Source organism: Rutilus rutilus (genome assembly GCF_951802725.1).
Source record: "Rutilus rutilus genome assembly, chromosome: 11".
Classification (NCBI taxonomy): Eukaryota; Metazoa; Chordata; class Actinopteri; order Cypriniformes; family Leuciscidae; genus Rutilus; species Rutilus rutilus.
The window spans coordinates 14,621,306-14,646,536 of record NC_140216.1 but is presented as its reverse complement, the minus strand read 5'-3'; the positions used below and the strand labels follow the sequence as shown (position 1 = coordinate 14,646,536).

At 39.9% G+C, this 25,231-nt stretch overlaps 2 protein-coding genes across 2 annotated transcripts in view; one reads left to right on the top strand and one right to left on the bottom strand.

Moving 5' to 3' along the window:
* The window catches only part of kcng2 (potassium voltage-gated channel, subfamily G, member 2), a 40,886-nt gene extending 22,815 nt beyond the window's left edge, over positions 1-18,071 (top strand). Inside the window, exon 3 of the mRNA XM_084423635.1 lies at positions 15,428-18,071. Coding sequence (XP_084279761.1) covers positions 15,428-16,264 — 837 coding nt within the window. The 3' untranslated portion in view covers positions 16,265-18,071. The remainder of the gene's footprint in view (positions 1-15,427) is intronic.
* Positions 18,072-19,474: 1,403 nt separating this feature from the next.
* slc66a2 (solute carrier family 66 member 2) overlaps positions 19,475-25,231 on the bottom strand; it is a 43,837-nt gene continuing 38,080 nt past the window's right edge. The window contains exon 4 of the mRNA XM_084423634.1: positions 19,475-21,027. Coding sequence (XP_084279760.1) covers positions 20,820-21,027 — 208 coding nt within the window. The 3' untranslated portion in view covers positions 19,475-20,819. The remainder of the gene's footprint in view (positions 21,028-25,231) is intronic.

The window sequence follows — 25,231 nt, the reverse complement described above, 5'->3', positions numbered from 1 at the left end:
GTCTATTTAGCATCTAACAGAGCACTTGACCCTGAGTTATGATGTCTAGCAGCTGCTGGGACTGAGCTAGAGGGTCCAGTGGGAGAAAAGAGGACAGAAGGTCTCACAAAACATTCTGATCTCATGTGATTCTAAATGAATATTGACAGAATGACAAGTGAAGCAGTCATGTATGGTGAAAATGTAAAAATATTGATAATATCATTAAAGCTAGATGACAAAATTACTCAAAAGTCACTCATCTGTATAGGGTTTTACAGTTAATATATCAAAGCCGTCTGCAATTATAGGACAGGCCAATTGAGTACTGTTGGATTGGAGCACCAAAATCCAGCTGAAGCACTCAGACGTGCCCACACACTCAGACAGGAGAGCACTGGAAACATTTGACCCTGACTGAGAGAAGGAGAGAAAGTCAAAGATGATTGCCGAATTGCTACCCGATTTAGAAGGAAATAAAAAGGTGATGATGGACAGAATGCATCTCATCCTGAGAACAGTTACGCAACCACATCAAACAGTAACTAAGCAGATCAGGACAGTCAAATAGACTTATTGTGTGTGCTACTTTTATAATTGTGAATTTGATTCGACATTTAAATGAAACAATTATAAATTCAATCTCACCAGCAGCACATTGTAAGGGTGAGCATATTTGTTTGACCACTTTGATCAATTTAGGAAACGCAGTTAACACTAGATTTTCTATGCTATTATTCATAGCTTTGTAACTAGATTTACTAATCAAATTTACATGGCATTGCCTTTCAAAATGGCAAGAAATTGGAATCTTGGAAAGTTGATTGGCATTGTATTGTACAAGCATTTCAGAATATTCAGATAATTTAGTTTGGGACCATTAAATAAGTTATAATAACAATATTTGTCTTATGTTGCTGTTTCCAGTATCCTTTAAAGTTGAGTTTGGTTTTCACTAAATGTAAATGTCTTGTTTAAACTAAGAAGTGTTATTTTGGACTAATTTGTGCAAAAAACATTCTTCCAACAGTCTTCTGGTTCTCTGACAAGCTTTAGATGGGAGCCATGTTGTTTTTGGAGAGCAATGGCTTCCTCCTTGCCATCCTGCCATGCACACAATTCACATTCAATGTTTGTCTGATAGTGGACTCGTAAACACTAACCTTAGCCAACAGACCTTGTTCAGAGCAGCGCCATGACATGTATGAAAGGAAGCGAGACTGTGAGGGATAGACCGTGTTTTCAATGGCATCCGCTGTAAAAAGCCGTATAAAGCTACTTGATCACTTATAATTTTCCAAGCTCATGTTCTCTGGAATTTTCTGTCTACTGAAATTTCTTGGAAAGATATTTCTGCAGTGTTTCGTCATCAGAACAATCCAAATCTATCCCTCACAGCCATGCTTTCATTCCTGTTAAAAATCAAAGATGGCGCTGCTGTGAATAAGCTCTATGCAAGAGAGTCATATAGCCTATCCTTAGATGTTACCCTGGTGTTTTTTCTGGATTTTATACATCTAGATTTTGGTTGGATGACCACTTTTAGATTTATCCCATTTTCACACTGTTGGCAGACAGTTCTGTGACCTTTTCAGGAAATCTCTTTTGACCGAGGCATCCCTTGTGAAAAAGGGATGTGTGTTCTTTTTATGTTTAGGTTTATGTTCTTCAATAGGGATAGGGCTGCTAAATGAATTACAAAAACTGACTTCAGTTGAACTGATTATCCTAGAGGTTACTAGAATACACATGGACTGCCAGCATAGGGAAGCATCTCTACTTCATATCCACATGAATGCAGACTTTCAGATATCAGGGTACAGCTACACACTGACAAGCTAGATGACAGAGTTCAACTGATGCAAAAAGTCTTTATTCATAACAAATTAAAAGCAAAGGCAGTGTGCATATTCACTTGAAATTTGGAAAGGAAATTCAAAGAAGCTGTTAGCAGGCAGCTCTTTGAATTCTGTAGTTGACAGGCTTCAGAACGCGTGGGGAATGAGAGGGTCATGTGATTGTTTCCGCTGTATGGTGAATAACAGTTATTAAAACACTGCAGGGACAGACTCTTAATTCTACTAAAAAATAATAGCTATACTTGTACTAAAAGTGCATTTGATTCATTGTCTTACAACACAGTTAACTGACGTGTGGGTGGTACTGGGACCTTTACTCCAGTGAATATTTCTCTTTTTGTTTTGTAGACAGATACCTAAAAAAAAAAAAAAAAAAAAAAAACTATAACCAAAGAAAAAGTTACAGTTAACCACAGACAGATTTAAAAGTAAAAATGATTTTTGTCTTTATTGTGATAGGATAGTATAGAGTAGTCAGGAAGCGGGGTGGGAGAGAGATGGGGGACGGGATCGGGAAAGGTCCACGAACCGGGATTCAAACTCGGGTCGCCTGAAGCGCAACGGCGCTATATGTCGGCGCGCTAACCACGAGACTATCGGTGCCGACAAAGTTAAAAGTTTTAATATGAAAAGTATTATAAGCCATCTTACACTACATATCTGTATTTAAATTATATTAAATATATCATTGTTAATTATCTAGAATTTTTTTATTTTATAAAACAGAAAAATTATAATTTAATATAAAATTATATTAAAACACATACAACACATTTGACAACTTACCCAAACCTGATATTTATATAAAAAATCCTGAGAAGTTCATAAAATTGTAAAGTTATTATAAAGTCATTATAAAGTTGACTGTTGTCTGAATGTATGTCAGGTTTGTCATATGTGCTTATAACCAACAGCTATAGCAAAAATATATTTTTAATTATTTTTAGTTAAGAGGACAGAATTCACATACAGTAAATTATTTTCATTTAGACAGTTTTGAACTAGTGACAACTAGCCCCAGTGTTGCTTATGTATTGCAATTTTCTGACACAAGACTCCCATTCAATGTCTTGACGGTGGCATTCTAGTGAATTTCTCAATAGGTTAATGAGTATTAAATGTAGTTATTCTGGTACCTGGTTAGGCAAACTTTCTGTGATTATGATGCACATATGTTATTGTATGGGGGAGAGAGGTGAGCTAGTAAATCTCTCAGTGAAGTCAATTAACTGAACATATGCTAAATAATATTGATGAAATGCATTACAGGCCTCTCTCCCTCTATTTGTTAGGGAAAATGCTGGATCAGCGTGTATCCGATCAGTCATGTTGAATGATGGCAGCTCATCCTGATGAAGCCATGTCTTGAGCTTAGAGTGGATCAGGGCTCTGTGTTCGCTCAAATGGGTAATTGTCTGGTTTTAATTTGAATTACTGCGCAAAAGAGGAAAAACAAGCCCTAGCACTCATCCAAAAAGCTTCCCATCAAAGCAAAACAATAAACCACAACATAAGAGCATTTCAGAGAATTGACCTAATGGATTGTAAATCAATTAACTCTGTTACACACACATGCACCCGCAAACATGTGTTTTCATGTTTTATGTGGACTTTCCATGCACATAATGATTTTTATACTGTAGAAATTGTATATTTTATCCCCTAACTCTATCCCTACCCATCTCAGAAAACTTTCAGCATTTTTACATTTTCAAAACACATCATGTAGTATGATTTATATGCTGTTTTCCTCATGGGGACCAAAAAATGTCCTCACAAGGACAAGGATTTCGGATATATCCATCTTTGTGAGGACATTTTATCCCCATAATTTAGAGTCCATAATTTATTTTCAGCATAATATCTTTGGACAGAACACAATGTAAAATTCATTTCATAGCTTGTGAATACAAGAAACACACATACACATTGAATTACAGATTTCTGTTTCCAAATTTCGTGCGAAATGTGCCTGGAGGAAACTCTGTAAAAGCACTTCTGTTTATATGAGAACATTCCCCTACATACATGTACATATTATGTACAGTAAAACTTATCCATGCCTTGCCAACACTGATAAAAATGATTCTGTGGTGAAGTAAATACTACAGAAAAAAACAATGTAATTTCTACATGAAAAAGTTAGCTCAGGCAAGAATAATAATAAAAAAAAAACTATATTAGTACTCAATTCAAACGTGTAGAAATAAAAGCATAAATATCAACATTATAAAATTAAGTAAAATTACTCAACTTTTCTGGTGTTCCCATCATGCACTGGGCCTTGAATAATTATTGAGGTTGATTTTGCACTTTTTTTCCAGCTGCATTTACACTGTTTTATCATTGCTTTTGTTGTTAGGATTAGTAACTTGCCATTTTGTGACATTTGGAGTTAATTTTCTACTCAAAATGACACATTCATACACAAAAAATGTTTTATCAAATGTTACCGTCATTGTGTACCAAGTATTGAGTTCTCTGCTTAGATATTTCTATGTAAAGAATATACTTTAAAAGTGTGGTTTTATTTAATGTAATATTGTTTAAGTGAAACTTATTGCACAGAAAACTCAAACTAAATAGATATTACTCAAACTTTTACTGGCCAAGTTAAATTACTTATTTTTTTTGTTAATTTTACTTAACTTTGTTAAGTAGAGTTACCTTAATTCCATATGTGAAATTTAATACAAGTAAATTTTTCAATGAAGGCTGCTTATATAGTATCTATAGTTCCCTTTCGTTGTCACTCCGAGTTACGTCGGATGACGACGAATGGGGTTTCGCTTAGAAAGCCTATCATCTTCGAGTATATAAAACGAGCCAATGGCAATGAAATGCCATGGGTCTGCGGAATTTGCATAGCGTAACTCCGCCCCACCCTGGGGGTATATAAGGAAGTGCGCTGGCAACATGCAGATATGTTTTCGCTTCGGAGCCAAGTTGATTCTTCACTCCACAGCCAATCCTGAGATTCATCTCTTCATTCTCTTCGAGACGAGCCTCTCTCCGAGTGTTGGTGTGACGGCGAGTTCCAGCGAGTGCACATTCCCTGCTTATCTGTGCAGTGATTTGCCAGAGTGTGTGTGTTCATCTCCCTGGTCGCTTCAACATTTGTGGAGAAATCTCGTTTCACAAAAGAGCATTGCACGCGGCACGTCTTTTTAAAGATGCCTCGCCCGTGTATTTCTGGTTGCGGTCTGTACATTTCTGACTCTGATGGGCACAATCGCTGTCTTGTGTGTCTGGGTGTCGAGCACGCAAAGGCAGCGTCTGTGGATGAGTCATGTTCCCATTGCGGGAACATGCCCATCGCACGGTTGCGGTCGAGACTCAATGACCTTCGTGGTAGAGTCCCCTCATCCGCACCCCGATCTACGAGCTCCACGAGAGCTGGTACTTCGGCTGGCGGCCAGGGTGACCTGAGGGTTACGGTGTGGAACAAAGCGCCGACTATTCCACGCTCCACACCTCCCTCCAGCACTGTGCAACCCGCGAGTGTTCCGAATGAGCCTGCAGTACAGTCCACTGACTTGCCGCGGGTCTCATTCGGCGCTCCAGAGGAGGATTCTATGTCGATCGCTGCATCACAAGGTGGGCAGGAGTCCTTGGGAAGTGACGATTCGGCTGTGCTGCCACCTTCGGGTGTCCCAGCATTGCCCGAGTCTGATCCCGAGCTGACGGCCATGCTTTCCCGGGCAGCCGCGGCCATTGGTCTAGAGTGGTCCCCGCCACCTGGTCCAGTGCGCTCGCGGCTGGACGATTGGTTTTTGGGAGCGGCCGCTGACCCTCGTCGCCGCCCAACCCCAATGCCTTTCTTCCCGGACGTGCATGAGGAGGTCACGAGATCCTGGAAGGCACCATTGTCTTCCCGTGATCGCTCGGCGACCTCCTCCGCCTTGCCTCCTCTCGATCAGGCGGCTGCCAAAGGGTACAACTTCATTGTACCGAAGAAATCCGGTGGGTTACGACCAATCCTCGACTTGCGCGTCTTGAACCGCTCCCTTCACAGGATGCCGTTCAAGATGCTCACGGCCAAACGCATTTTCGAGTGCATACGGCCGCAGGATTGGTTTGCAGCGATTGACCTGAAGGACGCCTACTTCCATGTCTCCATTCTTCCTCGACACAGACCGTTTCTACGGTTTGCTTTCGAGGGGCAGGCATACCAGTACGCGGTTCTCCCTTTCGGGCTAGCCCTGTCTCCTCGCGTCTTCACGAAGGTCGTCGAGGCAGCCCTTGTTCCCCTCCGGGAACACGGGGTTCGCATCCTGAACTATCTCGACGACTGGCTGATTCTAGCTCACTCTCGAGATCAGGTTTGCGAACACAGGGACCTAGTGCTCCGGCACCTAGCTCGTCTGGGCCTTCGGGTCAACTGGGAGAAGAGCAAACTCTGCCCAGTGCAGAGGATCTCTTTTCTCGGTATGGAGATCGACTCGGTCGCCATGTGCGCGCAGCTTACGAGCGAGCGCGCGCAGTCACTGCTGTCTTGCCTTCGTCAGTTCGAGGGCAAGAGTGTGGTTCCACTGAAACTATTTCAGAGGCTCCTGGGGCATATGGCATCCGCAGCCGCAGTCACGCCGCTCGGGTTGCTTCATATGAGACCACTTCAGCTTTGGCTTCGCGATCGAGTCCCGAGGTGGGCATGGCATCACGGCACGCTCCGAGTCCCAGTGACTCCGACCTGCCGTCAGACCTTCACCCCGTGGTCGAACCTCAGTTTTCTTCGGGCCGGAGTGCCCTTGGAACGAGTGTCCAGGCATGTTGTTGTATCAACAGATGCCTCCACCACGGGCTGGGGCGCCATGTGCAATGGACATGCTGCGGCGGGCTCCTGGACAGGACCCCAGCGCCTTTGGCATGTCAATTGCCTCGAGTTGTTGGCTGTACGCCTTGCCCTGCACCGCTTCCATGCGTTGCTCAGGGGTCAACACGTACTAGTCCGATCGGACAATACCGCGACTGTAGCGTACATCAACCGTCAAGGTGGTCTGCGCTCCCGCCGTATGTCACAACTCGCCCGCCACCTCCTTATATGGAGCCAGAAGCATCTGAGGTCGCTTCGAGCCATTTATATCCCGGGAGACCTGAACCAGGCAGCCGACGAGCTGTCTCGGCTTCGGCCTCTTGCTGGAGATTGGCGACTCCATCCCCAGACGGTTCAGCTGATTTGGGATCAGTTCGGGGACGCACAGGTGGACCTGTTTGCCTCCCACGACTCGTCCCACTGCCGCCTGTTTTATTCCCTGACGAGGGCACGCTCGGCACGGATGCACTGGCGCACAGCTGGCCGCGGGGCCTCCGCAAATATGCGTTTCCCCCAGTGAGCCTTCTTGCGCAGACTTTGCGCAAGATCAGGGAGGACGAGGAGCAGGTAATTTTGGTTGCCCCGTATTGGCCCAACCGCACCTGGTTCTCAGAACTAGTACTCCTCGCGACAGCACCTCCCTGGCCAATTCCTCTGAGGAAGGACCTGCTTTCTCAGGGACGGGGCACCTTATGGCACCCTCGTCCCGATCTTTGGAACCTCCACGTGTGGCTCCTGGATGGGACGAGGCAGGTTTGAGTGCCCTACCACCAGCGGTGGTGGCTACCATCACTTCCGCTAGAGCATCGTCCACGAGACATGCCTATGCGTTGAAGTGGAACCTCTTCGTCAACTGGTGTTCTTCTAAAAATCTAGAACCCACGAAATGCCCCATCAGTGTCGTGCTTTCCTTCTTGCAAGAAGGGTTGGAGCGAAGGCTGTCTCCCTCCACCCTGAAAGTGTATGTTGCCGCCATTGCCGCACATCACGACGCAGTTGATGGTAAGTCCTTGGGAAAGCACGACCTGATCGTCAGGTTCCTGAGGGGAGCCAGGAGACTGAATCCTCCTCGTCCTCCCCTCGTACCTCCCTACTCAGGGAACGAGGGTTACATACGTTACCGAGACGTTTGCCCACAAAATAAATATTGTCATAATTTAACCACCCCTCCAAACTTTCTTTGACTTTCTTTGTGGAACATAAAATTAGCCAGAAGAATGTTTGTTCTGTTGCTCTTTTTCACACAATGAAAGTGAATGGTGACCACATGAAGCTTTCAAGATTGTAGACTCAAATTTCAGTCTGATCACCACTCAAAGCGATCATATGGCTTCAGAAGACTTGAAATATGGACCACTTTCATGATGCTTTCATAGTGCTTTTTTTGGTCCATTTTAGTACTTGAAAGATCCAGTTATTCACGTTCATTGTATGGAAACAAGCAACATGGACGTTCTGCTAAGAATCTCACTTTGTGTTCCACAGAAAATGTCATATTGGAGGAATAAATATGGCAAATTTAAACTATGCACTTAGGGAAAACTCCACGAATAACAACTAGAACATTCTCTTCATCAACTCTTTTCATTATTAGGCAATAATCACATTTAATTATACCTTTAAATATTAATGCAGTTCATTAACTGCATGCAAACCCTGATTGTTTCAGAGGAAGCTGGGGATCATGCAGGGCTCGTAAGGAAAAGGAAACCTTTTATAAATTAGAAATAGTTTTCTAACTGCCTGCCTAAATCTGTGACGGGAAAATATATTTGTCTGGATGAAGCTCATTAATACATTTCATTCAGGGCTTCAGAGTGGATTGATTATTTTTTTCCCCAGAGTAATTTGTAATTAAACATGGCCTGCAGGATTGTACAAGTCTGTTTCCTCAGAAACAGCATCATGCGTCAAACAGCTCAAGTATGACTTTAAGGTCTGATGTGTAATTCTTGACATGCCCATTAAGCAGAAATGTCAGTTTGATATACTAATCAGTTTGCCGTATCTGTGTCAGTAATAACATATGAATAAGTTATTAAATAGCGAAGGGTTGGTCGCACATGTGGCATATGCATTTCTGTTAATTAGCATTATAAAATAGACATCAGATTATGATACTCTGTAACTTTAACATTATTAATGATTAAATATTTAATCATAATTTTAAAAATCGAGACAGAGTTCTGATATCAGTGTTAGCTATATACATCTAGACTGATGATTCTGTAGCTGTGATGGCTTTAATAAATATGCACCTTGTGTATTTTTTACATTTTGTTCTAGAAAATAAAACTATGAGAATATTTACCAATTTTGACATATATAATAATTTAAAATGACTACAATCTGTACTACAATAACTCTAAAAAAAAAATTATATCCACATGAATTTTATGTACTTTCGTGCCTTTATTTATAGCACCAAAAAAGAGAGTGGTAATAAAAGCATCACACGAAATAGGCAAGACTTGAGATAACTCATCTAAATAAACTTGGACCCCATTTACTTCCATTGTATGAAAAAAAAAACAGGAATGGGAAAAAAATTCCTGTTCAACAGGAATGGGAAAGTCAAAAAGATTGAGGGTGAGTAAATTACAGACTTCATTTCTGGGTGAATTATCCCTTAAAGCCACATTTTAAAATGCATGAATTGGATTATATAACACACAGAAATGCATTATATAACAAAAATTTCAAACCTATTTGCAAAAAATACCACAAGCAAGTTGAGGTAACCTGATCTAATACATCCACTTAAAGTCACCTACACACCAGCTTATTAGAAGTCATCATAAAATTGCTCCGAAAGTGACAAGTTGTGAGAAAAATGTTAACAGCATTTGTTTGCAGATGACACTTGATTTGATATTTTGTGTTTAATGCAATGACATTTAGATATTTTAAATATCCAAAAAGTCTCCACATGTTTGTGGCCACTTTATATTAATACTTGAAAGTGGAAACTGGCAGTAATTTGGGTAAGTTATAAGGTTATAACGTCATTCCACTGTTGCTCAACCGGTCATTTTCTGGGCCATTCCAGATCATTGACGTTCATGCCTCCCTCTACAATTCCCCCCCATTTTTCTGTCCTGCCGCATAGAGGCATGTGTGCCAGCACTGCTCTTCATTGAGGGGGTGTTCTCAGTCTATTGTGTTGTGTGTTTTAGCATGTAGCACTGAAGACAGAGTAATCTAAATTGTGGAGCAAGATGCCTTTGGGCAAATTTAAGGCTTAAAGCCTTTCCTCTCTCCAGCCGTCTATTCAGGCTAGATTTCTGTGCATGTATATTACTGCTTCATGAACAGTTGTAGAATTATAACTCCTTTAGAGATACAAACCCTCCGGTATTGTTCATTTGGGAGTCACACTTGTGTTGTTCACGGTCAACAATGTTTCAATTTCAATGTTTTTTCTTTAATAGGCTATCTGTTATTTTGTGGTATGAAACAATATTCATATTTCAATTATGGACCATTTATTTCTATATAACATATATGTAAAATTATGTTAAAAAAACATTTTATATGTAGATTGCCTGGGGGAACAACTTTTCTTGTGCTCTTCAGTGCTTTGTAGCGTTGACCGGATTGCAACAGTTCAAAGAGAAAGTGACTTGGATGTGAGGGATCCAGAGTGATTTTCTGAGCCCTTTTCCTCACTCTGGATGTATACATTTCTTTAAAGGTGGGCAGGGGAGCACCAATAATCCTCTGATTTTGTAGCTGAGCCAAACCAGACAGTTATGGAAGTGCAGAAGACTGACTCAGTGACTGCAGAGTAGAACTGCATCAGCAGCTCCTGTGGCAAGTTGAACTTCTTCACCTGGCGAAGGAAGTACAGTCTCTGCTGGGCCTTTTTTGCAATAGAGCAAATATGATTGTCCCACTTAAAGGGATAGTTCACCCAACAATGAAAATTCTGTCAGTAATTACTCACCCTCATGTTGTTCCAACCCCGTAAGACCTTCGTTCATCTTCGGGACACAAATTAAGATATTTTTTATGAAATCTGAGCCTTGTCTCACTCCTCCATAGGCTGCTAGGTGGCCCAAACTTGCTGGCCCAGAAAAGTTATTAAAGAGATCGTTAATATAGTCCAAGTGACTCCAGTGGCTCAATCTTAAGTATATCAAGCGACGAGAATACTTTTTGTGCGCAAAAACAAACAAAAATAACGACTTTATTCCACTATTCATTTCCTTCTCTCTGGGCCTCGTAGTGTTTTTGCGCTGCGCGTCTGTGTTATACGTAATCACGCATCACACACATGACCAGCGTCGGCCAATAGTGAGCCTACGTGGTGACGTGTAACACAGACGCGCTGCGCAAAAACACTACGCAAACCAACTAGAGGTCGAGAGAGAAGGAAATGAATAGTGGAATAAAGTCGTTATTTTTGTTTGTTTTTGCGCACAAAAAGTATTCTCGTCGCTTGATATACTTAAGATTGAGCCACTGTAGTCACTTGGACTATATTAACGATCTCTTTAATAACTTTTCTGGGCCAGCAAGTTTGGGCCACCTAGCAGCCTATGGAGGAGTGAGACAAGGCTCAGATTTCATCAAAAATATCTTAATTTGTGTTCCGAAGATGAACGAAGGTCTTACGCGGTTGGAACAACATGAGGGTGAGTAATTACTGACAGAATTTTCATTTTTGGGTGAACTAACCCTTTAAGGTCCTGAGAGATGGTAGAGCCCAGCAACCTTAATTACTCCACTGCTTCCACAGTGCTGTTCACGATGGTGAGTGGGGGTAATGCTGGGGTGGAGGCCACAATCATCTCCACTGTTTTGAGCGTGTTCAGCTCCAGGTTGTAATGACTGCACCAGACAGCCAGCTGTCGTGTTCATGTACAGGGGGAAGAGCAGTGGGGAAAGCACACATCCCTGCGAGGCACCAGTGCTGATTGTGTAGGTGTTGGATGTGAATTTCCCCAGTCTCACTAGCTGTTGCCTGTCTATCAGAAAGCTGGTGATCTACTGACAAATAGAGCTACTGTAGGAACAGAGAGTTGGGCTAACTTAGGCCCTGTTTACACCTGGTATTAAGATTCATTTTGTTCGATCGGATCACAAGCGGACGATGCTAAATACAGGTGTAGACGAGGTGTAAAACGTTTTGAGCTTGTCTACTTTCGACCACTTCCTGAGGTTGTCGAAAACACATTCGACTGGATTGCTTTCTTAGTGGAAACGCTCATGTGGTCGAATGCGTTCGAACAGCCACAAGACCGCCTACTCTCCGCCTACTGACCTAATGTGTAAACATTATGGGAAGTTCGCTAGCCTGACGGGATTTAAACTTTGTCAGCTAAAGACCCAAGTTTGGTTTGAAGACGGAAAACGTACCAAGGACAATGTTGTCTCATCATTCCTGATTTCTAACACGCACTCATCGCGTCCGGCTGGTCTTGCGGCTATCAGAGCAGAAATTAAAGCTGATGCTCTCCGTGTCTCCGGGCACGTTCATATGTAAATTGCACAAACTTATTTTGTACATTAGATCGAAAGATCTGAAAAAAACTAACAATATTTTATCCCTCCCCTCAAAGAAATCAGGACAAAAGTAGACAAAAGAGACAGATTAAAATACCAGGTGTAAACGGGTATGTGTATCCCTTGTCTATTTGTGTACTGATAGACCAAAACGCATCTTAATGAAAGTTGGAAACAGGGCCTTAGTCTGGAGGAGTCCTGGGATGATAGTGTTGAAGGCCGAGCTGAAGTCCACAAACAGGATCCTCGCATAAGTCCCTTGTTTGTCCAAATGTTGCAGGATATAATGCAGTCCTATGTTGACTGCATCATCCACTGACCTGTTTGCTCGATGAGCAAACTGCAGGGGGTCCAGCAAGGGTCCTGTGATGTCTGTCTTTCAAATGACTTCATGACCATGAGATTGACAGGTCTGTAGTCATTAAGTCCCTTTATTTGGGGGGATGGGGATAATGGGAGTGTTTGAAGCAGGAAGGGACGTCGCACAGCTCCAGTGATCTGTTGAAGATCTGCGAGAAGATGAAGGCCAGCTGGACAGCACAGGTTTTTAGACAGGCTGGTGAGACACCGTCTGGGCCTGGTGCTTTCCTTGTCTTCTGTTTCCTGAAGACCCGATGCGGGCGGGGGGAAGGGCTTTTTAGACCATAAATCTCTTTTGTCAGTGTGTTTTTGGCCTGATTGTACAAGATTTTCTCCCCATTCCTATAGGCATCTTCTTTGAACTGGCGAAGCTGTCTGAGTTTCGCTGAGAACAAATGGTTTGTCGTTTTTGTATTTTAAATAAATCCTGGTAGGAATGCACATATCCTTACAGAAACTGATGTATGATGTGACAGAATCTGTGAGCTCATCCAGTGTCAGCATGCAGCTTCAAAAACAGTCCAATCAGTGCAACTGAAGCAGGCTTGTAAATCCCTATATAAGTATATAAACAGGGCTATGTATTCCCAGTTACTGAGAATAGTGTATTCAGACATAATAACTTACTTTTATTGAGTTTTGCATTTAAATATATATTCAGAGATTATCAAAAACTAGTTTTTTTGGCGAAGTTTAGATTTTTGGAAATCTTGATTTGAAGTGTTTTTGGCATCATGATTACAGTCAAACCAGAAGATAAAGCTTTTTGTTACATAATTTAATTCAAACATCAAAATTCAATAAAAAATGTAACAAAAATGAACAGGAATCCTTAATCAGAACTCGATTCATCTGGTTTTGATCTGATTTCAACCTCCTCTGGATCAACTTACTGGTAAATAGTCTGTGTGTGTGTGTGTGTGTGTGTGTGTGTATACTTACACCCAGAGTGGGTGTGTCTGTTTTGCACTTTTGATGTTTTAGAGTTTCAACCCTTTACTGCTGTGTGCTTTATTTTTGTATTGTGGCAGTAATTTCCAATGGCGGTAATTTTTAACGCGAATGTGACAATTTATTTATTGATTTTTTTTACAATAATTTAGCTTTTCGAATCAAGTCCACAATTTTTTTTTAAATCACATAGCAAGTGCCTCAAAAGTCAACAAGTTTCATACCATTCCAGTGAAGTTAAAATTTGTACAAATTCAATACATTATATATATTTTGGGGGTCTAAATTGACCAAGTAACACCAGGGGGTTCATTTTCTTTTTGTCGTGACACTGGTGAGTTGCTAGTTCTGGGCACATTCACTGTTGTTCCATTTTCTCTCACACATTTAGTGATGACCTTCACTGCTTTTCAAAGTATATTCATTGTGTTAAAAATGTTATTAAATCTGTCTGGTTTCTAAGAACCTTCAGTATTCATGGAACATTTGTTTTTGTCTTTATGATTACAAATTATAAAGTAGAATGTTTCAAAGACACAAGCGTATTTATTAAATTAAATGCATTACCTCAGCTGCAGACTTCAAGTGGACTCTTGTAAAGTAATTACAAGTCACTGAAGTTATGCAACAGCTTCTTTTTTTTTTTTAAATGAATGTGCTTGTGTTATAGTTTAAGAAATTAATTTCAGAAACATGCTCTGGCCAAGCTCAGACATTTAAACTTTATTAATTATTACTTGATTAGTTATACAAAGTGCTAGCCATTGCTTAGAGAGCGATTGACAGACAGTTGGCTTATACAAAGATAAATTTGGTAAATTTTCATGAAATCAAACCAATTTGAGATAAATCAAATGACCCCACAACATAACAGAATTCATCAAATATATTGCCAATACTTACTGATGCATGTGCTGCTGTTGTCCCATTAAAATGACGTTACTTCGTAAAGGTTATGTCATTATGGAACTGGCTTTTGTTAGTTAAAGGGATAGTTCACCCTAAAATTCTGTCATCATTTACTAACCCTCATGTCATTCCAAACCCGATAGACTTTTGTTTGTCTTCGGAACAACTAAAGATATCAATATGTAAATCACTTTTTATTAAACCACTGGAGTCAAATAGGAAATACTTTTCTATGATGCCTTTATGAACTATACTTGGAGCTTGAAAGTTTTGATTATCTAGACTTTGGATGGATGGATAGAAATCTCTTAGGTTATATTAGAATATTTATTCTGAAAATGACGAAAGTCTTGTGGGTTTGTAACATTTGGGTAAGTATTTGATGACAGAATTTAAATGGATGAAACTGAAAATGAGTATACAGGAAAAAAATATATAAATTTAATTTAAATTTAAATCAAATAAAATCACCAATTAAAACTATAAAAACATGTTTGAAACATTTTAAGTAGGAACTGGATAAAAATGAAGAAACAGCTGGAATATTTCTTAATGAATTGCCAGTTTTTCCATGTTAGAAGTTAGTGCACCAAGGGACATCTAAACAGCTCACAATGATTTAAAATATAATCCATCACACTTAATGGGAATATTGGGTTACACTTTATTTTAAGGTGACATAGTTACATTGTACTTACTCAAATAAGTACTGAGTAATATTAATTAACTACATGTACGTACTTATAGAGTTAAGGTTAGGGTTTGGTTTAGGGTTACTTGTAATTATGCATTATTTACTGTTATTACTACAGCAAGTACTAAGTACATGTAGTAACGTGTAACTACTTCACCTTAAAATAAAGTGTTACCTAATACTGTGATGAAGGAAAACTAGGATTGCTTTCTTTTAGAATATAGGGTATAATATTTATCCAATATATTGAGACATATACTGCATAATGACCCTCACACGAAGACTCTAAATGACTCGAGAGGTTCAACAGAATGTGAAACCCAGACTTCAACTAACATGTGTTTCCTCTATCAGGGTGAGTGCTCCCAGAGGTGCTTCAACATCTTTGTGCTGGAAACGGTGTGTGTGGGCTGGTTCTCCCTGGAGTTCCTGCTCCGTTTCATCCAGACACAGAGCAAGTGCGTGTTCTTGCGCACACCCCTCAACATCATCGATGTGGTGGCCATCCTGCCCTATTACATCACTTTGATAGTGGACTCACTGTCTGTAAACGACCGTCCCACCGGCTCAGGAAACAACTACCTGGAGAAAGTGGGATTGGTCCTGCGAGTTCTTCGAGCGCTGCGAATCTTCTACGTGATGCGTTTAGCACGTCACTCTTTGGGGTTGCAGACGTTGGGGTTGACCGTACGCCGGTGCACTCGAGAGTTCGGACTGCTCCTGCTGTTCCTGTGCGTCGCCATGGCACTGTTCTCACCTCTGGTCTTCCTGGCCGAGAGCGAGTTGGGCGCCAAGCAGGAGTTCACCAGTATCCCTGGGAGCTACTGGTGGGCCGTCATTTCCATGACCACAGTTGGATACGGCGACATGGTTCCACGCAGCATTCCTGGCCAAGTGGTGGCACTCAGCAGCATCCTGAGTGGAATCCTGCTCATGGCATTCCCAGTCACATCCATATTTCACACTTTTTCACGCTCCTACCTGGAACTAAAAGCGGAACAGTGTCGGGCCACACGGCACAAGCCCGATTCACAAGACAGCACCAAGTCCCAAAACAGTGAGGATTCACAGGATACTGACAGTTCGTTACATGGAATCACAGAGACCACTGCAGTCAGTGCGCACCATCGCAGATCTGTGGCTGTGGCAAGTCAAGGAGTCCCACAGGTCAGGCGATCTCTAAAGTCATAATGCAAACAATTAACTAAGACTAAAGAAAAATATCACGTACAAAGACATGCTACAGGTGAGCGGCCATATATAGTACCTGTCTAAGCAGGCGACTTGACAATAATAGACACTGGGAAAGGAACATTAAAATGGACTGGTTTGTAGTCCAAAGCACAATTCTTTAAGGAGTTAGTTCACCCTAAAATGAATATTCTGTCATCATTTACTCACCATCATGTTCCAAATGCATGACTTTCTTTCTTCCATGGAACACAAATGGAACTGTTAAAAGTGAACGGAGACTGGGTCTATAAATTCCAAAAACAATTAAAAAAACACCATACGACTCATGGCACCCTTATTCAAAGCCTTCTGAAGCCATATGATAACTTAGTGTGAGAAAAGATGCAAAATTCAAGTTATTTTCCCCCTACTTAGGAGCTCTTAAATCTCACTTTTGATTCAGAATTCAAATGTGTCATGCCAGATTTGACATCAGTGACACGAAGCAACATGTTGTTGTGTGTATCATAAACCATCATGTCAAGCCATTTGAATAGGTGTAACTACTGGTCCTTCTCACACAACTCTGGTTTTTCGAACTATCGTCAACTGGCATGGGTTGCAGGTCCATTAACAAAGACACGAAAGACTGAACCCTCTTGAGGCCAGGGGAGTGAGGTTTACTTGCACAGCTGACTCAGCTACATTCACCTTCCTAAACCTCACACCCATTCGGTTCATGGCACCAATGTAATTGGTCTTACTCACACCACTTCAGAGTGGGATTTGAACGAGCATCAACTGGCATAGGAGGCAGGTGTCCTAAAAAGGCTGAAAGCTTCTGCCCCTATCTTGCCTCTTGTGGCCAAGTGAGTGAGATTAACCTGCAAAGATATCTACTAGCTGGCCTCCATTATATTTACCCTTATAAACCTCACACCCATTAGGGTCACAGCAACAATGTAACTGGTCTTACTCTCACCACTTCAAAGCGGGATTCGATCCAGTGTAAACTGGCATGGGAGGTGGGCGCGTTAACAAGTACACTAAAAGCTGCTACCCCTAGCATGCCTCTTGAGGCTAGAGGAGTGAGGTTTACCTGCACCGCTATCTACCACCCGCCTAAATCTCACTCTCATCCGGGTCACGGCACCAATGTAACTGGTCCTATTTGTACCACTCCGAGTGGGATTCGAACCAGCGTTAACTGGCATGGGAGAAGGGCTAACTAACAAGGATTTTAAAACTAGCAGCCCATAAAAATGTGTCTAAGGTCAGGGAAGTGAGGTTTCCCTGAACAGCTTTTAATAGCTGGCCTCTTTTATATATGCAGCTGTTCTAATGAGATTTGAGAGCTCAACTGCGTTTGACCCATTCACTTTAACTGTATAGAAAAAAACCCAGCATGAACATTCGGTTAAACATCTCCTTTTGTGTTCCACCGAAGAAAGAATATCATATGGGTTTGGAATGGCATGAGAGTGAGTGATGATTGAATTTTATTTAAGCTCGTGTACCTGGTAGATGCTCCTACCTGTGAAAACTGTATGACTGTGAAGATTGACATTTTATTTTGCATCCACCTTTAAGGTAAAATTAGCTTTTCTCTGGTGTACGAGCATACATTGTGTTACACTGTTCAAAACAGGCTATTGAACTTTAATTTATGCTCCTATATAGCTGGTTTGCAATAACTATGTTTATGAAAACACATTTAAACATATTTCTGTATAATTCTGCTTTTAGATGCTATAGTCTCAGGATCTGCCGGTTGTAATAAACACAGTGAAATACCCTTTAAAAAAAATAAAGGTTTCTTATTTTCAAATTGTCTTGAGTGATGGTTTTGTTGGATATACTGTAAATGTCATTTTTAATTAGAAAGTAAATTGGTCTCAAACTCAGACCGTCTTTCCATATTAGGACAGATGGAATTACTCAACCCATAATGTCAAGAATGTAAAGCAAGATAATTTCACGACTAAAAACCTTGGACTGCCATGTACCATGGTATATGATTATAGAAATCCTTCGGTAGCATGGTATTACCATCTGATACCGTCAGATTATCATGACTGGGTGTTGAAATATTCCTGAGATAAGAATTTAGTGTGTGTCCAGTTGAGTCCTGTCCAAACTGAACTGGGAGACCAGCACATCTATTCCTATAAGCGATTAAATGAATGTGACAGAGGGTCAGCTTGTTGTGAAGACCTCATAACATTGATCAGTGGTAGATACATCTATATTGATTCCCCTGAGAGCCCTGTGCTCATAAAGGTATTGAGAGACCTGCCAGTACAAACACTGCTATAATGACCACAGCCATAATGAATGCACTCTCAGGTTTCCATTTTAATGAAACTGGTTCAATGCCTGTATTTTAGAAATACAGGCTCAAATGTTCACAGCCTGCGAGACTATAAGCTGACTACAGAGCAATAACGCCCAAATCATCATACACCACAGCCACTTGATTAGAAACTTGATTTTTAAACTGTCATTAATGTCAAAACACACACACGCACAATTTTTTCGTATTGGTGTTGTTGAATGTGAATATGGATTCACATTTTTAAATGTCTGAATTTACAATAGCTTGATAATGGAACATCAAATACATCTTTGGAGGAACCTGACAGCAAAATATTTTAAATGAACATTATTCATTTAAATGCATATAAATGAAATAGCAATATCCAAACAGACCTCTTTTTTAATTTTTGTTTTATTAACAAAACTTGCTATAAAAAATTGCATTGCATTGAAAATATGTGGAGTGACCACCAGTATCCATCCTAACACTAACAGAACATTTGGCTAGACAGACACTTAACAGAAAACAACAAAACCCCCTCCAAAAAACAGCAATCAATAACTGAGTATCAATACTGTATAGAATGATAGAGTAAACCTATATATGGCTATGGGAACCAGAGTGTACATCTGTTACTTTCATTCAATGGCAAGAACTTTCAACAGAAGACAGTTTAAAATAATGGCAATATAGATACAAAAACTAAATAATATAAACCAGCTATAGTATCAAAATACAGCACAAAGAGAAACAATATATAAATATTTAAATGAAGTTGAAGTCAAACACGTTTTAGAATCAACCAGGTAAAAAAAAAGATAGAATTAGATAGAAAATAGAAATAAATAACAGCAATAGTAATAAAAAAGGATTTTTATCTAAATTGGGAGAGTTTTTATCGTAGATAGTCTTTCATATTTTTTTTGTGATTAAGGAATCTGGATAAAAAATAATGTCATGACTTGGACAAAGCAAGAGTGGAAATATCACGCCAAAAGGCCATCAATTGTGTTAAACTATTCCCCATTAAACAATTAAACCCGTTTACCTATATAACATTTATAAGCAGCATCTCACTCATAACACAAGAATTGTTTACTGGCATGTGACATTCCGGACTAGAACTACTGAACCAGTACTAATCTGCAAAATAATCATTTTCTTAAAAAAGTATTTGTCAAATTTTCTAGTAAGAGAAAACTGAAAAAAAAAAAGAGAACCATTTTCTTTTTACTTTTTTTTTTTTTTAAGCATAAATCTTTAAGCATAAGCAAAAACATAATAATGAATAAAAACTAAATCTTTAGGTAATTTTACTGGAAAATTACAAAAATATTTGTTTCAGTGTATTTATTGTCATGTTCAGGGCTGATTACTGACTTGAAGACAGATAAAAAAATAAAACAAAATTAATCCCCAAAATGCCACAAATACATTGTTAAAGTTTTTTAGAGGGTCAAAGGTCAGTATATGAATCTGGTAATTTCCTAATTTGTCATGCTAACTAAAATGATTGCACGCAAATGACCTTGGACATGCTTTTCATATCTCTAAAAATAACATTTGGGGAATACATTTCATCAAGTCATGTAGATTTGTGAATTGTATGAGGACTGTCTCCTACTACCAAAAGGAGAGTGTTTTTTTTTGGTTCAAATAGACACAGGGCTCTTCCTGTGATCTTCATCTGGCCTTCACTGCATGAAACACTACAGCAGGCTACTGAGGTAAAAACTTATCCAAATAAAACTACACTAACTGTATTAATCTCTTTGTACATTCATCCATCTAATGTCAGATACATTTCTGGTTATTCCGAAAGTCTGTAAGGCAAAAGTTTTCATAAGCATGAATGTTACCCTGGGCTGGTGTGTATATACAGTATATGTAAATGTGTAAATAGAACTGCATATCTTTATGATACTGCATGTAAAGGTTGGTTCTACTAATAGTTTTACAGTGGCACCAAAAATAATCAGAACACTTAAGCAACACTTACTGTATGAATGTCATTTCATTGCATAAAATATAAAAAAAGGTGGCATTAATTTTATGAAAATATAGCAGAAATTGTGAGAAAAGCTTTAGCATCATAGTTTGATGTTTTGTATTCTAATGCAAGGACATTCACACATATTTAAGTGTGACTTAAGTACCCAAATACTTTTAGGGGAGACTGTACAACGATCTCGTATGTATGCATACATATACATAGTAATATAGATTTGAGCACATTCCTTAATACATGCGGGCGTTTCATAGGGCCTTGGCGCAGGTGGTATGTGTGGTGTGTGAGATGGGTTTCTGTGGGTAGAGGCTGTAATAGTACACTTGGAAGAGAATGGCGAAGTCCACGCACACCTGAAGGAGGCCGCAGATCCAGAACTGCATGGGAGCCTGAGTCAACAGGAAGTAGCCTGTCTTGAAAGTGTCTCCACTGGTCCACATCAACACCATCTTTATGCTGGAGGCACAGGAAGTGAGAGAGAGTTAGAGTCAGAGAGTGTTATTAAAGTCTGGAGATGTGAGAAAGAGAGGCAGATTGATCAAAATCACTGAAAATGAGAGAACTGGCAAGTGCAGGATGAGACACTGCAGTGTGTTATTCAGTATTACATTTAAAGTTAATTGCAACTTCATCATTACAAATGTGTAATTGCAAATATATTTAAATATTTACCACTGTTTCCCCTACCCCCTCCTCCTCCAACCTCAACAGGGTTGCCAGTTTAAGGACGACGAAAACCAAGGAGACTTACAGATTGTAAGTTAATGAGTTGATTTATCTGCGTTTTAATATGCTCTCGTTCATAGAGATTTTTAGATGGATACCGAGGCTTTTTAGGTTGTGTGGAATCTGCAATCTCTGACCAGTTTGTTTGCTCGTTTCCAAAGCTGCGATACGCTGTGTTTCCTGCCAACTGGCATCCCGGGGTGTCGAAATACTATTGGGTGAACAGGCAGTGGGCGAGATCACACAGACCAAAACAAAATGCGACTGACAACACGGAACGTGTAAAATAATAAGTAAAATAACTGGCTGTAGAAGTGTTTTTCAGAGAAACGAGTATGTGAACTTAGCATGTTTCATAAATATCTGCAAACATATTATGGTATTTTTATGCTTTAGCAGAGTAAAAAAGTTACAGCACCTTTAAATATATTCTTTTAAAGCATATAATTTCCATAATAAGACCTTTTAAAATGTATTTTTTCACGAGGGAATCTTCCCTGAAACTGGATCACTGAGTTTGTGGGTTGAGATTCAGATCAGTCTGATTCAGTTTTGTGAAGAGAATTATCAAGAAAAAAAATCCAACTTAAAATTTGTTCACAAATTGGACATTGTTACTTCTCACATGCCCAAGGAAAACGAACTCGTAAATTTTGTAAATCAATGCCATCATATGCCATCAGAATACTTGGTATATAGCACGAGTTATGCGAGTTTACTTTTATGGTGATTTGTCATTTTGGAGCTCGACACCCCCAGTCCTCACTTACTTTAATTAAAGCAAAAAGAGTGACCAGGATATTCTTCAAAACGTCATCTTCTGTGTTCCACTGAAGAAAGAAAGCCATACGGAATTCATGAGGGAGAGTAAATAATTTTCAATGTTGGGTGAACCATTTTTTTAAGACTGCTCCTCAAGTGCAGAAACCCTTGTGTAAACCACAAGCACTAAGAACAGCTCACATTTTAGGCAGGAGAACAAACAAACTTCCTTTGTACGGCCATATTTGGTGCATCAGCATATTCACGCACAACTGCACAGAATGACAGAACTGTAATTCCGACTGAATAAAGCTTTTCCACCATCTTAATAAACAAATAAATTATTCAAGACGTGCATTTTTTTTTTAGACTACCCAAAATACAGCACTCCACACTACACCAATTATTCATTTCAGATTAGGCTTTTATGATGTACTTTTGCTATGAATCATAAATGTACGCAAACAGACAATCAGGTTATGCTGCAGTAAGACACACAGCCTGGAATAAAAGGAATTAAACTGCATCATATCTGATTTAGAAAAGTAGGATAAATTACTGAAACAATATTCCGGTTGCACTTTATTTTACAGTACGTGCACTACATGTACTTATAGTGTGCTTAGCTAAGAAAGTACTGGTTAATATAAGGTAACTACATGGGTTAAGGTTAGGTTTAGAGATAGGTACATGATTAGTACCTAGTTATAATAAGTACATAATATGTACAGGGTCAAAGTTTGTGGGTCAGGATTAGAGGTAGGTTTAGGGATGTAGTTTTTGGTTGACTGGAATATTGGTCTGCTTTCAAAATCATTTAAACATTGTACCTACCTCAAAACTCACTGAAACCAAGTTGAGTTTGAAATTTGAAATCAAACTGAATGCAAACACTCAGTGAGGACTGATTTTGTGGAAAGCGAGTTGTAGAGACTGATAGGAATGCATTGATTGAGATTATCCTGATGCGACTGTCTCAAAAGGATGAGTAAACAACTGGTTGTGAAAAGCAGGCCAAAGCTGGAGAAAAGGAAACGGAGAATACAGACAAATCTTGTCTTGCCCAAAAGAAATTGAGTCTGGTGGGGGTGCGGGAGGAGAGCTGAGGTAAACACGGTTTTCTGTTCTTTGTTTGGCTCAGTGTTACACTCAAAGCAAAACTGAGAGGCTGCTTGATCCATGGCATCTGATAAAAGGCCACTCTGAAAGCTTATTAGAGCAGCACGTCCTAAAGAGATGAAAGAGCACTCTTACTGCCGCCGGGACACACCGATCAGCCTCTGTGCCAGAGCAATAAACCACTCCACACTCCACACAACAGAAGAGTTTAATGAGTGTGAGCTATGACGAGGACAGGGTCATGATCAGATCATTAAAGCTAAAATAAAAGTTTCCCCACTAGCGATAACAAACCACTGGAATAAAGTAAAGATTATTTCCTGACATGTCTCCCAAACAAGCCTATTGTCTGCGAGCTGCTTTTTCAGACAGCTTTTTCCGCACATGCCTCAATTTCGAGACAATTTTAACCAATCCCATAATGCACTTCAATAAGCTTTTCCACTTCCACTAAAGGATTAGTTCACTTCAGAATAAAAAAAATTATCATCCAAGATGTTCATGTCTTTCTTTCTTCAGTCGAAAAGACTGAAAGGTTTTGAGGAAAACATTCCAGGATTTTTCTCCATATTGTGGACTTGCAGTGTCAATGCAGCTTCAAAGGGCTCTACAAGATCCCAGCCGAGGAATAAGGGTCTTATTTAGTGAAAAAAATAAAAATACATATACTTTTTAACCACAAATGCTCGTCTTGCACTAGCACAGCGATGCGCCACACATTACGTAATCATGTTGAAAGGCCATGCGCGTTCCCCAAGCGGCAACCTCCCTGTCTCTCTCTTGAAACCAACACGGAAGTGTATTAAACGGCAATTCATCAACTGGCCGCTTGAGGCTAGCTGCAGAAGTGAGTCAAATCGGTATCTCCCCCATGTTAAAATGCCCAACTTTACAGCAGAAAAAAACATGTTAACAGCCTGGAGCAAAAAGTGGCTTTTGCCCTTCAACTGTGAGGGGGGTGAATTTTCATCCGTTTAAATTATATTAAGTCATACATTTCTGCATAATTAAGGGTGTCCACTTTTGAGTGACAGGTGGATTCCCGCTGCTGTGGTCATTAGTCATCATTAGCCATTTGTCTGTTGTCTATTAGCCGTCACGTTACCTCAGCTAATTGTCTGACTGTACGGTCGGCCATGCCCACTTTAGGCTTCAAAAACGGTCTTCAGAAACCTACGGGTGACGTCACGGACACTACGTTCATATTTGTTTTACAGTCTATGGTGTTCCCATTCCAAAAGGTAGGCTCATTTTCTCCTCTAACTTCAAAATCATCCGACATTGTTGGTTTACCTTTTATGTATTAATTTTTTTTGTAAATGGTATTTTACTTGGTCTTTGCACGTTCGCTTTGTAAACACTAGGTCGGTACTTCCACCTATGACCTTTCAAGGTTTTTTTTGTCTTTTTTTTTTTTAGAAAATGACCTTATTCCTCGGCTGGGATCATGTAGAGCACTTTAAAGCTGCATTAAAACTGCAATTTGGACCTTCAAACCGTTGCACCCCACTGAAGTCCACTATATGGAGAAAAATCCTGGAATGTTTTCCTCAGAAACCTTACTTTCTTTTCGACTGAAGAAAGAAAGACATGATGAACATTTTGGATGATGTGGGGGCGAGTAAATTATCAGGACATTTTTATTCTGAAGTGAACTAATCCTTTAACTCCTTCTCGGCCACTGACGGAATTTTCCGTAATTTTTGAGACAGCAAAGTAACACTTTCTATGAAGCCTGCATTATAAGGGTATTCTTAATGCATTATAATACATGCATGATGCTTATAAACAATATTATTATGTGTTGTATCATCTGATAAATAATCATAACAACAGTTACAACAGATTATAATACTTTCCTATTTGTGGGTATAACGTACAATGTATTATAACACCAGATGAAGCCTGCATTAACAATGCATCGTAAGAATATTCGGTTACACTTTACTTTAAGGTGTCTTTGTTGCACTGTAATTATATATTCAAGTACTTAGTGATATTAAGTAACTACATGTACTTACTATAGTGTTAGAATTAGGGTTTGATTTAGTTT